At 40.2% G+C, this 16,634-nt stretch overlaps 1 protein-coding gene across 1 annotated transcript in view; it reads right to left on the bottom strand.

Moving 5' to 3' along the window:
- Window positions 1-2,792, bottom strand: part of TIMD4 (T cell immunoglobulin and mucin domain containing 4) — a 33,552-nt gene extending 30,760 nt beyond the window's left edge. The window contains exon 1 of the mRNA XM_065875343.1: window positions 2,735-2,792. Coding sequence (XP_065731415.1) covers window positions 2,735-2,792 — 58 coding nt within the window. The remainder of the gene's footprint in view (window positions 1-2,734) is intronic.
- Between the last annotated feature and the right edge of the window lie 13,842 nt (window positions 2,793-16,634).

Here is a 16,634-nt window from a genome sequence, read left to right on the forward strand (position 1 = left end):
AAGAAAAACTGGCAAAGGACAAAACAGGCAATTCATAGACAAGGAAATATGAGTGATCAGTAAACTTCAACTATTAGACTGGCAAAAATTAGAATGCTGATGATATGAAGTGTTGGCTAGACTGGGAGCTGGGAAATGACTTAGCCTACTGGAGTAAACTGGAGTGAAATGGGGTGTGAATTGGTACAGCCACACTCTGGGGAAATTCGGCAGTTTTGGTTAATACTCAACATGCAAGTGACCTAGCTAAGCCTGGGCAATTTCATGGTTTGTTATTTGCTCTAGAAAAGCACAGGTGCACAAGGAAGCCTATTTGCAAATGTTTACTGCAGTGTCATATGTGTGTGAATGAAATGAACAGTGTGTGTATGGGGAGTGGCTAACCTATGGCACAGTCCTTCCGTGGAACCACAATGTACAAGATTAATAGAATTAGACAGATGTATATCCATCGGCATGAAAACTCCAAGCCTTATCAACGTATGAAAAGGAGAAGTTTCAAAATGACACATAAAATACAAAACCATTTTAAAAAATAAATAAACCAGTTGGCAGGTTTTGTGGGCACAGACATATGAAAGTAAACGTAGAGAAAAGTGGCTGGTGGGACATACACCCAACTCACTGTGTCAGCAGCTCCATGATCAGAGGAAAGGGACTGGGGTTGAGGGCAGTAATCAAAAGGGATTTAACTTTATAACATTTTAATTGTTCCACCAAGGGTGTCTCTGTATTACTTATTGGATTAAAAATTAATGTTAAAAAAAAGGAAGCAGGTGTGACAGAAAAACACCCATCAGGCTTACATTGAGAACCTCATTCTGCCAGTTACTGCTTTTGTGTTCTTTGGAGGAAAGCCACACTAATCCTGACCTCATTATCCTCATAAGGCAAAGGGGGAAGATAATACTCGCCTCAGAAATAGTTCTCAAGGGCTTCCCTGGTGGCGCAGTGGTTGAGAGTCCGCCTGCCGATGCAGGGGACACGGGTTCATGCCCTATTCCGGGAAGATCCCACGTGCCGCAGAGCGGCTGGGCCCGTGAGCCATGGCCGCTGAGCCTGCGCATCCGGAGCCTGTGCTCCGCAACGGGAGAGGCCACAACAGTGACAGGCCCGCGTACCGCAAAAAAAAAAAAAAAAAATAGTTCTCAAGTTCACAAGAGATGGAGTATTAAATGCCACATGAAATTAATAAATTATTAGTACAAATAACGAAGCATTTCTAATCTTAGAGATAGGATAAGAAACTGTTTCTTTCCAGCTGCAAAATTATCTGAAGCAAAGGAATCATTGGTATTAAAGCAATTTCTCTTTTGGGGGATTACCCAGGACGGTGGGTACAACCTAGGTTCTGGTGCCAGCTTGGTTTCTTCTCTAGCTGGTGACCTTAAACAAGGCCTTTCCCCAGTCTGGGTCTCAATTTCATCATCTACAGAGTGAAGGGTTTGATCTGGCATCTTTTAAGAGCACATTCAGTTCTGATCACCAATGAGTCTGAGCAGTCACTGCCTTCTAAAGTGGTCATTTTAGAAAAGGCACAAATGAAAAACAAAGAGATCATCCACCAGGTGCTGCCTTCTTCAGGTAGGGTTGGAGAAGCCCACTCAGTCAGTGTCCAGCCAGTAGCCGGAAAGGTGGTCAGAGCAACTTTCAGCATCACCAAACCCTCCACACCTCCAGGTCCCAGGACAAGGTAAAGACCAGGCAAAAACAATGATAAAGAAAGGGAAAGGAACTGCTTTCATTCCACTAACTCCCAAAGGGTATCTGGGGAGAGAGACAGTTAAATGAGCAACTACTACAGGGCGACAAGTTCTCTAATGGTGGGACTCCAGGGAGGACAGGAACTCACAGCAGAAACAGTTAAACCAGTTTGGAGGCTATGGGTAGTCAGGAAAAGCTTGACTTAGGTGGAGACCTGAGGGTTTATGGAGTTCTAGAGGAAAGAAAGGCACGAAGAACAGTATGACAAAGGCTTGTTTTTCATGGAATGTAGGTGTTTTCTCACGCAGCACATTTGAAAGATTCACGTGCAGAAACTATGAACTGTTAAAACTGCAAGGGACATTAGATATTGTCTAGTTCTAGAATCATGGATTGTTAAAACTGGTCTTTTCCAAGTCCCTCATTTCTTCCATGGAAGGGCCATACTCGCCAGTGTCAAAAGTTAATGACCAAGATACAACTTCAGCTCAGCCCAGTGCATTCCACCTGTATAGCAGCAGGATGTGAAGGTCTATACTGGTCCACACCTAGTGTGTGTACATTTGCATCATCCGAAACCTGGAAACAATATGCAGAAAAGGTAAACCTCACCTGGACGCCTGACCCCCAGCAAAATAAAACAAACCAAGAAGCAAACAAAAACTCCTAAAAATAAAGAGAAAAATAAGGATTATAATAAGGCGTCTTAGCAGAACAAATTCCCCTGGCTCTGATTGTGCTAGTAAAACCTGCAAAGGACATTTCTTTTCCCCATGTTATCTGACCCCTTATCTCTGTGTCTCTTCTTAAATCACCATTCCTGGTATGAACATAAATACCCCCACCCTAAAACTCCCAAACCACTCTCAAGATAAACCCTGTGTCACAACGAAAGGGAGAGACCTTCCAAACAAGAGAAGCTGAGTGGATGCAGGAATGAAATGGACTTCACCTTTATAGATCAGCCATGGAAATCCGGGAGGTGCCAAGCCTCCAGGGACTCCTGGATGGAAGGTCTGAGAACACTTACTCAGATAAAGCCGCTCGAGCTCAATCACCAGCCAGAGAATCAGAGGCCCTTTGGACATTTTGGTTGTTGGCAGGCCCCAGGAGTCTGTCTGTCTGTCCAAATTCCATTTCTTATACTCCAGTTAATGCTGACAGGGCGGGATCTTTGGGTTTCATTTCTCGTTTTGCCTCATAATCTTCCCTTTCCCCCTCCTGAATGGTCTTCCTCAATCTGCGATGTATAATAAAATGTGCTGAGCACGTTTCTCCTGCCCATTAGTGTGTGTGCAAACACGTGGAGTGATGGTGTGGGCATGCATGTACTCCACCGTCCACTCATATAGGGGGATTTCCTACACGTACATGAGCATCTATGCTTGTGTGTATGTGCACTCATCCTCCTAGCTACCATGCAGCTTACAATAAAATGCAGTTAACTCTCCCCTCTGGCGGTGGTTTACACACAGACTCCTCATGTGAGCCAGAGGCAAGTTAGATGGGAATTTGGCTCTGCTTCCATTCTGGGTTCTCCCTCACCCAGCCCCTGTACCCCTTGCCCTGATAATAGAGAAACAAAAGCAGGGCTGCCATCAACTGTCACATAAGCCAAAAACACCATTAGAGTTTACTGGGCAAGGAAAGAGGTTCACTAGAGGAAGCATATGGTGACAGTTACCAGACAGGCTCAGGTAAGAAACAGGCTCAAGGTCTGGGCCCAATTCTACCACTTGCTAGTGAAACCACTTGATGGAGAGGAGCACGCAAGACAATTCATGAACTAGATTTCAGGGCTTGAACTAGATGATACTTATGGCCCCTCTGCACGCTATGGATTCAACAGTATATCCAGAGCCACAGAATCATTTAGAGGAGGAATCAAATCAATGCTCACCAACCAGATGTGTTTTCTAAATCATCATCATTAGTTATTGAGTGCTTAATTATATGCCAGGCACTCTGCTACATAATAGAGCTGTATTATTGAATTCTCACACCCTAAGAAATAGAAAATTTTTTTCTATTTTAACGGATGAGGAAACTGAAACTTAAGGGAGCTAAGTAAATGACATTCACAGCAAAAATACTGTAGAAACAGAACTTAAGCCAAGACTTTCTGATTGATCCCAAAGTCCGTGATCTTAATCACTACACCGTCCTTTGATCTGTGACGCTTATGGCATTGCACCATGAGACCAAGCATACCAGTGGCCAACTCCTACCTAGCCCCAGAGAGGGAATTTAAGGATGCACAGATGTTCTAGATTGTTTTAGAAATTTTCATTTGATTGTCACCAGCCAAATGAACCTTAAACCTTCAAATTTCTCACACTGAAGGATTAGTGAAAATACAAATCTTGGTTGAGGTTCTGGAATCAGAGAACCCAGAAAACAGGGGGGAAGGGATGAAAATAGAGGCATTCAAAGAAAGTTTTTCCACTGTATGTCCACTAAACTGTGAATCCTTTTCCCACCTTATTCCCAGGAAACTGGGTGATTTAATCTCTCAATAAACTGACGGCCCAAATGAAACACTCAAAGATACTGATATTTGGGTGTCCCCCAACAATATCACCCAATCCCCCTTCAATAAAGTCACCAGTGCATGAGTCTCAGTCATGCGTGCAGCACTGCTGATCAGTTTTTAGGGTGTCACTTTAAGATATGAATAAACAACCAAGAATCTCGACATTTCAGGAAAGTCTTCTGTATGAAAAAGATGGAAAGACAACAGAGAGAGCAGAATAAAACAAGCAAACAAATAAACAAACAAACAAAACCCCCAAAACTAATATCTTCCAAGAAAAAAAGAAACAGAGAAACTATAAAAAAGAAAAATCAGAGAAAAAAGTAAGAGCTCCTAGAAATTTAAAAGATTATACTTACCCCCAAATTTTATGGAAGATTTGAAAAATAAAGTTAAGGAAATTTTCTAGAAAATATAACCTATCTATGAAGTCTAATAGCTAGGGGTGTTTCAGAATATTAAAACAGAAAATTGAGAGGAGGAAATTATTAAAGAAATATTTTTCTAAATTCTCATAACTCAAAAACATGAGTCTCCAGATTGGTAGGGCCAAAGGCTAAACTTCATGAATAAAAAGATCCCCACAGAAATAGTATATTATCATGAAATATAAGAATATTAGGCATACGGAGAAGATATTAAAAAGCTCCAGAGGGAAAACAAGCAAAAACATATTGCATTGAAAGGATTTAGGATCAGAATTGCATTGGTCTTCTAAATAGCCAAGCTAGAAAATAATGCAGGAATGCTTTCAAAACTCACAGGGGAAAATGATGGTCATATCATAATAATAGGAACTCTGGCTACTGGTTTAACACAAAATTGAAATACGACTTCCTTGGGAAGATGGGCAGACAGAAAGTAGGGTGGTGGCGCTAGAGTCAAACCCTACTTGCCATTACAGGAGGTCGATAGTGAATGTCCAAACTGATCAAACAATACCAGCAGAAGCCCATTATTAGTAATATGGATGTAAAAAACTGAAGAAAACCCCATGGGGTTCGAATTTTATGGAAAGAAGTAGGAAAGGAATTCACTATATTTTTAGTAAGAAGCTTTTTAAAATAACTAGATTATTTTAAATAACTTAGAAGAATTTATTTGTTATTTACATTTATTTTTTAAATGCACATACTGAGCACACCTAGCACTCAGATCTTAGTTTCCAACACTACTCTCCAACAAAAGGAACTACAGCTCCTTGGGAAAATGACCGATTCTAGGACCGAGGCAGGAAATATTTAAGATTTGTCTGGAGCATCTTGCAGTGCTAGGAAGTAGGGAAGTGCTGGGGACGGGAGGCGGGGGGCGATCTACAATTTAAAGCTGTTAAAGGGACAAAGGAGACAACTGAAAGAGTTCCTAATGACCGGAGCTAGAACAATCTTAACAACAACATAAATAAAGTAGTACCGGATTATAACCCAAAGTAGATAAGGTATCTATGACTCCATACTGATATAATACATAATGGAATCAATACATACGTGGGGGAGAAGAGACAAATCTTCTTCACAGAAGAATTCCAAGTCATGTATGTAGATACACCCTCCTCAAGGAGGTGAAGCAAAACTCCCTTCCTCAAGTGTGGGCTGGACACAGTGATTTTCTCCCAAAAAAATACAGTACGGAGAGGGAGAAAAAAAGACCAACTTAACAGTGGAGAACCCTGGCAAACACTGCCTCAGGCAGGCAATCAAGATCATCGTCAACAGAGATAAGTCACGTTGATAGGATGCAAGATGTGAGATAAACGGCGCTTTACCTCTGCAGTCTCCTCCCAAGAACCCACAACCTAAGTCTACTTATGAGAAAAACATCAGACACAGCCCAACTGAGGGGCGTTCTACAAAGTATCTGCCGAGTGTTTTCTCAAAACTTCAAGGTCATCAAAAATAAGAAAGGTCTAAAAAACTTACAGCTAAGAGGAGCCTATGGAGACATGGTAACTAAATGCAATGTGGTATCCTGAATGGGATCCTGGAAGACAAAAAGGCCATTAGGTAAAAACTAAGGAAACTTTTGGACTTTGATTAATAATAATTATCAATGTTCATTCACTAATTGTAACAAATACACCACACTAATGGAAGATGTTAACAATGGGGAAAACTAGGTATTGGTTATATGGGAACTCTCTGTATTAGCAAAACAATTTTTCTATAAATCTAAGCCTGTTCTAAAATACATAAAGTTTATTATTAAAGAAGTACATATATGTTTATTTTAGAAATGAAAATGCTACTAGTAATTTGGTATCTGGAAGGGGTCACACACTGGAAAAAAGAGACTAAGCTTTGCTGTCTTCTCTTCCTAAGATGGGATCAGTGGACAGGCTTCAGGGAATTCACAAACATCCTAATATTGGATGGTTAATTTGTATCATTGTATTAAAGCATAGTATTCTTCAGGGAGGGGCAATAGCATTCCTAGATTCTCCATGTGGTTGCCACCTTTTTTTTCTATGTATGGCGTTTGCCTCTGGAGAAGCTGCTCTCCCTCTTTCCCAGTCAACAAAGTGCAGTTGGCATTGATTTTATTTGTGGTGATTGGCTCAAGGATGGACAGGTGACCCAAACAAAGCCAAGGATACACAGTCTTGTCACATTTACTAGAACTTTTGAGAAATAGGGACTCTCCCTGTTTTCCGCTGGTCTTTGAACTGTGAGGACATGAGCCTGAAGCCAATGTTACTCATCGTACAGCCAATGGGTGAAGGCTGCCTGATAAGAGAACCAATCAGGCAGAAGGCAAGTGGAGACATAGAGAAACCATGATTTGAGTCCCTGAATCAAGGCACATCAATGTGCCAGTAAATTCCCTTTAGGGCTTCAGCAATTTGTGTTGAGTCTTTTGTCATTTGGAATCAAAAGACCCCAAGTCTAAACCTAGAAGGACCTCTACATAGTGGTAATTTGGCTGGATGACTAAAGTTTTCCCAGTCTTAAGAGTTTACACTATTATCTGATCCAACCACGTGCCTCACCAAACACTTCACCCCAGCTAGTGTCTGCCACCTATTATACCCTAGGCATGTGGGAACTCTGCTAGGCTCTGGGCTCTGGGAGTAAAGACAAATAAGATTTGTCTTACCCTTAAGGACCTGATAGGTTCATAGATTTTACCCTTAAGGACCTGATAGGTTCATAGATTTTACCCTTAAGGACCTGATAGGTTCATCTTTAGGCAGAGGCGCTATTATCAGGTCCCATTCTACAGATAAGACCACAGAGGATAAAAGTCTTTTAAGTAATAGAAAGAAAATAGAATACATGTTTCCTGATAAAGGGGTCTTTCTGGTAGCCAGTAATTCCTCTCTGGTTAACTATAATCCCACTCATTCATCATTATTTCTTCATTTCGTCATCATTATAGCAGGGGTCAGCAAACTATGGCCCATTATCCATTTTTATAAATAAAGTCTTATGGCAACACAGCCATGCCCATTTGTTTACTTCTTGTCTATGGCTGCTTTCACACAGCAATGGCAGAGTTGAGTAGATGCAACAGATACTGTATGGTCCACACAGCCAAAAATGTTTACTATCTGGTCTTAACAATAAAATATTGTCAGCCTCTGAACTATATATTGAGTTCTTGCAATGTGCCAGGCTGCAGTGTTACACCAGCCATTCTTGTCCTCAATAAGCTCATGGGCTAGTGTTTCCTAGTGAGAGACAAGCAAGTTAACAGGCAATAAAACACATTTTGATAAGATGTGACAGGGAAAGGATGGAACACTATGGGAGTGTTAGGAAAAGATTCCTAGCCCAGTCTTAAAGGTGGAAGAAAAGAGTCAAGGACACTCTCTAAGTCTAGACCTAAAGGACATTGGAGAGGATTGGGGTGGGGTAGAAAGAATTTCAGGCAGAGGGAGGAGCCTATAAAATTCATTGGTGATAGCCGCAAGGCATTTCAGACTAACTGAAGAATTTCAGCTTTTCAGGTGTTTATTACATTATTAAAACTATTTAAAAGTGTATATTATAGTATTTAAAAATAAAAGCAGAACTTAAATGTTCTCTCCAAAAAAAAAAGTTAAAAAAATAAAACAGGGCTATGTGTAGACTAACAATGAGACCTTGTAGGGATCCAAGGATTTTGATTGGTGCGTGTGTGTGTGTGTGTGTGTGTGTGTGTGTGTGTGTGTGTATGTGGATTTCAATATGGCTGGACTTGAAATCAGGAGGAAGAAATGGAAGTGCCAAGTGAGGAGGCTGGAACACAGGCTGGGGTCAGATCACCAAGGGCCTGAAAAGCTACATGAAGGAGTATGGGCACCATCCTGAGGGCAAAAAGGAACCCATCTTTTTCTCTTTTTTTCTTTTAAATTGAAGTATAGCTGATTGCTATCTTTTGTGTATGATAATTGAACCTGAAAGTAAAACTTATTAAAAAAAAAGAATTTTACAATTGGGAGCATTTTCAAGAACTGACTAGTTGTAAGATCTTTAAATATCCTCCAGCTTGTACAGCTTATGATTCTTGAGATCAGGAAATGGCTTTAGCCTGAGAAGGGGACTATTTTATGGGTTCTTTTAGTAGGAGAAGGGTAGCCTCTCCTGCTTATTGTCAACCATGAGGATCCACTCAGCAAGCTTCCTCTCACCCAGTGACCCTTGCATCAGCTTCCTTACTATCTATGATTTCCTGTGGGATGGGAAATCAGGCTGCCTGGATTTCATCTTGACCACATACCAGCTGTGTGGCTATGAGCAATTTACTTAACCTCTCTGTGCACAATTACCCCTCTATAAAATGGAGTTAATAGTACCTACATGTTGGATTGCTGTTGAGTACTAAATGAGATGGTCCATGGAAAGCATTTAGCAGCGTACCAGGCAAATAATGAACACCCAACAAATGTTAATTATACAAGTAGCTGCTATTCAGGTAGTGTTGAAGGAGCACAGAAGGCAGAATGACCTGTTGCAGTGGATATCTTGTCATTGCCTGCTCAACATCCCTTCCTTTGTAGAATCATCCCTTCCTTTGTGGAACCAACCCTTCCTTTGCAGAACCAACCATTCCTCAATTTGTGTGGATCCAGTCCAGCATCTGAGTGGGTGGGTATAGCCAATCATTTTAACCCACTGCTTTGTAGGGACTAGTACAAGGCAAAGAAAATAGACCAGTTTACCTTGAGGAGCTAATTCAATCAGAGATGTGGAGATTCATGAATCTTGGAAAAGAAAGGCAAGCGAAAGATCACTAATTTACCATCCTTTCAAAGCCTGATACATGTGGTCAAGCGTCTGCTTGCCTACTTGCTTCCAAGTAGTCCATTCTACCTCCATACAGCCCTAGTTATTAGGAAAATGGAAAGGAATTAACATTCATTAAACTGCAGCTATGTGCTAAGTACTGCGCTGTTCACATATATTCCCAACCACAAACCTGTAAAGAAGTATTATCTTTTACACTACTTATGCAAGGAAAGAGAGATAGGAAACGTTAAAAAATTAACTCACAATATAGCTTTTGTTGTCTAGTATATTAGCTAGAGCTTCTTTGAGGACAAGGACAGAGGGTCACTCATATTACCCCAGAGAAGAGGGGACTCCTGACAAGGGCACTCATGGTCTGGAATGCCTACCCTATCAAGAACCTCCAAGACATCACCTGCTCTGCTCTTCTCTCAGGTGTCTCTTTCTGCTCAACTCTGAACCTCTCCCCATGACCAGTTTCCTCATGACTTCAGCTTGTTCCTGGTCCACATCACACACCCCAGACCCAAGCCCTCTCTGCGACCCTCAGTTCAGCTCTCTGAGTTGGTTGACTCATTCTCTCCGTTATAAATTCCATAGCCCTGAAAGAGAACTCCAGTTCCTCCATTTCTCATTTCCCATGACAGGCCTTAGGTTGTAGTTCACTGGCAGGTCTGTGGTTGGCACCCTAGGATCATGAGAAGAAAGACCCCACTGTGCAGAATACAATCATTCCATTTGCAATTTGAGCGATGAGGGCTATGAATGGGATACAGTCCCTCAGAACTGGCTGGGGTGAAGCAGCAATGACTAAGAACTCTAACACAGATAAGAATTCGTATGTTTGTCACCAAAATAGTCAGCTGAATCACTTAGGAATTCATTCAAATGTGGGCAACAGAGAATCCAATTCACAGAAGCCTAAACTTAAAGGGTTTGTTTTTTCCTCTCATAACAAGACATCTGGGTGTAGGCAACCCACAGATTCAAAATTATCAAGGACCCAGGCTCTTTTCTTTCTGTTCTCTCTTATTCATCTGTCACAACATGGTCACAGTAGAGTTGACATGCCGCTGAACGTCAGGTTCATTTTTGGGAAGGGGAAAGGAGAGTCAGAGGGTTCTCACGTCATTGTTCCGTGACTTTCATTGAGGAAGGAAAGACCTTCTAAGCAGTCTTCCTCTTATAACGTATTATCCAGAACAAGGCTACCAACCAGTTCTCAAATCCAACCTATGAGAAGTGTATGCCTGGTTTAGACAAATCAGGGACATCCCCTGAGCCTGGGGTAGGGACTTAGGGTCTCTGAGATCAAGGGACACAGTATGCTCATTTCCTGAAAAAGTAGTAGAGTTCTATTAGGAAAAGGAAAGGCTGTTAGTTGAGCAACGAACAGCAACTTCTCTAACAGAACACTCCTCCATGACAAGAGACCTGTATATGCAGCCCCTGCAGCTGGCCCATTGCTTCCAGTAGATAACATGTTCTTTTTGAGTCAATGAATAAATGAATGAATGAATGAATGAATATTTTGACTCATGAAAGAGAGAAACTCATACAAAGTAGAAAGAAGACCATAGTGGCTGTCAGGAGATACAAATATTTCAAAAATCTCTGTGAGACCTTGTCTCACCTCTCTGAACCTCAACTTCTTCATCTGTAAAATAAGATTGAATAATCCATTCACCATAAAGTTGATTTGGGGATGAAATGAGACTACTTATGGGTAAGTTGTTTGAAATCATAAAGAATTAGGAAATATTGTTTCAACTTACAAGCAACGGAAACAAAGATAGGAGGAAACTGGCCCGAGTCAACAGGACTTAGAAATCATTCTTACAAGGGAGACCTCCACAAATAGAAAAGGAGAAATGGAGCCTGGCTGGGTACTCATTCTGATCACTTCAAAAAGTCATTGTTACGTTGATTTTGCCCTCTGAAGATGAAAGATGGTTTCCATCTGAATAATATGGGAAGTGCTTGTATGTTGGAAACCCAACGCTTATTTTCTGGCAAGTCCAGAACTTGGGTTGAGAAATTGAAAGTGGGCACATTAGATGTAAGAAAGAAAAAGTACAGCATCCAGCTCCCCCGGGGATTTCCTAGTTGGTCCAAATCTAGTGAAATCACTACTTCCAGGTTACACTGCGTTGTGGAACCACAGATGCATATAGCTGGCTGCCTGTGGCAACTGAGCTCCATTTGATTCCATAGAGCTTAGAGGTAGTTGTTTTTACAAATATTTCAGCTAACTTCAGGCACATGCTGAAGGAGCACGCCCCACGTCATGGTGTCAGATTCCGCCACCAGACTTGATTTGGCCAGTGTGTGTGGGCAGAAGTGTCATGGGTCACCTGCAGGTGGAAGCCTATAAGAATTGGTGTACAATTCACTACTTTCCCTCGCCTGAAAGGGCAACTGGCTCCAAACAGTGAAAGCTCCACAAGCCTGAGTCCCAGGGCGAGAATCACATCAAGCAGGAACCCCTCCCCCAATGACCCTCCATGGAAGCAAGCAGAAACAAGACGGTATTGTTCTAAACCACTAAATTTTCTCACTGCAGCATAATGTCATGTACCCTAAGGCCACCGCAGTGGTATGGAAACAGCAACAAGGAGGGGTTAAAAACATTCTTTGAAGTGAGCCAGTCCAGGATTGGAGGCACTGACACTTACTAGTCCCATGGCCTAACTCTCTACACCCCCTTAGCCTTGCTCACGTTCGTCTATCAGCCTAGATTGGTGGTTCTCAGATCTGGCTGCACCTTCAAATCACAGGAGGAATTTCAAATACATATCCAGGTTCTACACCAGACATTGTGATTTCATTGGTCTGGGGGGGTGGTGGCTAAGCATCGGTATTTTTTTAAGCCAAATGCACAGCTAGGTTAGAGAGCTACTTGTCTAGAATTCCTTAATGTTATTTAACTGGTTCACCCTTTAACACTCAGACTGAATCTTCTCCAAAAAGTCTTCCTGAATCCAAAGTTCCCACTTGAGCTCCAGTAGCAACCTGGGCACATGTGATCTCTGTAATTAGAACATCACATAAGATTATCCATTTCCACATCTACTTTCCAAACAGAGTGTGACCTCCCAGAACACAGGGACTGTACTAAAATCTTCCTGTAGCCCCAACACCTAGATCCTGGCATCATGCTATATATCAAGGTATATATGCAATAAATGCTTATTTACTTAAACAGAGAAAATACCACTTGACTAAAACTAAGAAACGAATGGCAACCTCTGAGAAAACAGCTTTAATAGAATTTGGAAGAAATGACAACCGTTCTAAATTGAGAAGTGAATGTTAAAAGTTATTTGATGATGTTGTCTTGTCAAGAGAAATAGAAAGGCAGATGATGGTGGTCAAGAGAATGGGTCACTTTTAGGAAGGGGAAAAAGTCAATTTTGTAGCATTGGGAATGATATCTTTTAAAAGGAAAAGTGTGTTTCAACAGAAAAGTATAATTTTTGTTAGTCAAGGATTCAGAAATATGAGAAGGAGGAGGAGAAAAGAGCACAGGTCTACAAAATGGCAAAAATGGTTATTTCTATGTGGTGAGGTTTGGGTGATATTTTTTTCTCTTCCAGCAGGTGCTCAATAGGTACTTCTCTGTGTGAGTGAATATGTATATTTTTTCACAGGTGCAGAGTTGAGTTCATTGTACAGTTTAAGGCACAATATCATCTCAGGTCTGTTAAGCCTTCTCATATTTTCCCTTATATCTCCACATTTACCCCAATTTTTCTTTAATGTATTGTGTGTCATTGGATATATAAGTATCCTTGAAAGATGCATAGTATTGCTTTGTATACTTTGTTTCAAACTCACAAAATGTTTTGTTATAGATCTCATTCTGCTTCCTTGTTTACTCAACCCTGTATTCTTGAGCTCTGTGTTACCATATGTACATTTATCTTATAGTTTCTAACTGCTGCATAATATACCACTGTAGGCATATCCCCTATTATAGTCATCCGTTCTCTTAATGATGAACACCTAGTTTACCTCCAACTCCCGGCTAACACTAAAAACATTTCAATGAACAACCTCATACATGTACTGACATGGACCTGAGAAAGAGTTTTTTAGGGGTAGGTATCCAGACAAGGGATTGTTAAATTATAGGCTAGTCGCACACTTAATTTCAACACATACTGCCAAACCTCTCTCCAGCACAACTGCAGTTTTACTCCTACCAGATGTGCATGTGAATTTTGTTTCCCCACATCTGTGCTAACAATACAATCCTTCTATAATTTTTCCATGCTGATAGATGTAATGTGCTACTTTGTTCCCTTTGGATTTCTTTGATTACTAGTGAGTTTAACCATCTCTTCACTTACTGTAACTGTGTTTCCCCTTCAGTGTGCTGACTTCTCTTATCTTTGCCCATTTTTCTAATTGTTTCCTTTCTCTCTCTCTCAGTGTGTGTGTGTGTGTGTGTGTGTGTGTGTGTGTGTGTGTGTGCGCGCGCGCGCATTGTCATCTTTGAACATTACAAGTGATTCCTTCTGCTCCATCATCCCTCTGCCAACTTTGTCGACTGAATATGTCATTGAACTGAAAACCTTAATAATGAGATATTAAAACCCATCAAGCTTTATCCTCATGGCTTCTACCTTGAGAAGGTCTTATTTAAGAGTTCTTTTTCCACTCTAAAATTACTATAATATTTGCCTATATATTTTTTCTATTAACTGTATAGTTTTACGTTTGAAATTGGTCTTTAATTCCTCTGGAGTTCACCATATATATGGTATGAGGTAGGGATTCAACATTATCTTTTCTATATAGTAAGCTAGTTTTCTCACTACTTCTGCTAAATGTCCATTCTTTCTTCAATGATTGGTGATGCCATCTCTATCATAAGCTATGTAGAATATTAGACAAATAGGTAAATATGTGTGAATGTGTTTGTGTTCTATGCTGTTTACTCTGATGCACTGGGGTTTCTTGTTCTTGTTGTTGGTGGTGTTGTACATTCTTTTTTATATCAGCTTTGTATCAGGACTTAATATTAAGAAGGGTGACTCTAAACTCTCCCACTTCCTTCGGTCTTATTAAAAAAATTTTTTTAACTATTTTATATTTTATACTTCCATGAAAATTCTAGATTCAATGGTTGAGTACTAAAAATGATCCTGTTAAGGTGGGTGGTGGGCAAAATGGGTAAAAGTGGTCAGAAGTCCAAACTTCCAGGTATAAGATAAATCAGTTCTGAGGATGTAATGCACAACATGGTGACCAAATTTAACAATATTGTATAGCTGAAAGTTGCTAAAAGAGTAAATCTTAAGAGTTCTCATCACAAGAAATAAATTCTAACAATGCAAGGTGATGCATATTAACTTAACTTATTGTGGTAACCATTTCACGATATATACAAATATCTAATCATCATGTTGTACATTTAAAACTAATACAATACTATCTGTTAATTGTATCCCAATAAAATTGGAGGAAAAAAAGATCCTGTTAGAGTTTTATTGATAAGCTTGAATGACCTGATTGATTAAGGAAGAAATGATATCTTAATAAATATTAAGTCATTCAGTCCATGAACGTAGTACATCAGGTTTTCTTGTGTTCCACGACAGAGTTTAAAATTTTTCTTCATACAGGTTTTGTGCATCCTTGATTAGGTTAATGACTACATTATACTTTATATACCTAATGTGATTTATATCTTATATTTTCTAGACAATTATTGCTGAGATAGGAATTGCTGTTGGCATCTTAGCTACTTTCTATTTTGCATTCAATTAACATGGTTTACTTTTTTTTAATTTATGAAACAAAAGGGGGAAAAAGAACACACATGAAAAGTATGGCTTTGTAGGAATAAGGCTATTTCTTCTTCTATATCAGGAAGAGTGACACAAGAAAGGTCAAAGAAATAGGGAAATGTAGTGGATTAATTGAGGGAAGTTGATTAGTTCATTCCTCAAATAGAAATAATCCTGATGGGTTCGAACTTCATCCCTTGAAGAAAGAAAATACCTTTCTGTTAGAAAAACCCAGGTCAGTCATTGTGTATCAAGGAGTTACTGGGGCAACAACCCTTTTCAAGAAGAGTTGCATAATACAAGAACTGAACAACTGAAACTTTACAGCAAAAAAGAAAACTAAGATCAGAATGAAACCTAAACAATACATCTTCACCTACCTCCTCATCTATAAAACGAGGAGACTGTACTAAATGATATCCAAACTTCCTTCTACTTCAAGTCTCTGAAAATATTCCTTTCAGAAAATGAAACTTGGGAGTGAAAAAATAATTTTAAGTGCAAATTAATCTCCTCAATTGACTTTCCTATTCTATTGTTTTTTCTGGCAAAGAGACTTTGAGAAGAGTTATTCTTTCTTTTTTTTTAATTTAATTTTATTTCTTTTTTTATACAGCAGGTTCTCACTAGTCATCAATTTTATACACATCAGTGTATACATGTCAATCCTAATCACCCAATTCATCACACCCCCACCCCCACCCCCCCGCCACTTTCCCCCTTTGGTGTCCATACGCTTGTTCTCTACATCTGTGTCTCAATTTCTGCCCTGCAAACTGGTTTCTCTGTACCGTTTTTCTAGGTTCCACATATATGTGTTAATATATGATATCTGTTTTTCTCTTTCTGACTTACTTCACTCTGTATGACAGTCTCTAGATCCATCCATGTCTCAACAAATGACCCAATTTCGTTCTTTTTTATGGCTGAGTAATATTCCATTGTATATATGTACCACATCTTCTTTATCCATTCATCTGTCGATGGGCATTTAGGTTGCTTCCACGACCTGGCTATTGTAGCGCTGCAATGAACATTGGGGTGCATGTGTCTTTTTTTATTTTTGGCTGTGTTGGGTCTTCGTTGTGGTGCGTGGGCTTCTCGTTGCAGTGGTTTCTCTTGTTGCGGAGTACGGGCTCTAGGTGCATGGGCTTCAGTAGTTGTGGCACACAGGCTTAGTTGCTCCGTGGCATGTGGGATCTTCCCAGACTAGGGCTTGAAACCATGTCCCCTGCATTGGCAGGTGGATCCTTAACCCCTGGGCCACCAGGGAAGTCCCAACATGTGTCTTTTTGAATTATGGTTTTCTCTGGGTATATGCCCAGTAGTGGGATTGCTGGATCATATGGTAATTCTATTTTTAGTTTTTTAAGGAACCTCCATACTGTTCTCCAT

The sequence above is a fragment of the Phocoena phocoena genome, chromosome 3 (genome assembly GCF_963924675.1).
Source record: "Phocoena phocoena chromosome 3, mPhoPho1.1, whole genome shotgun sequence".
NCBI lineage: Eukaryota > Metazoa > Chordata > Mammalia > Artiodactyla > Phocoenidae > Phocoena > Phocoena phocoena.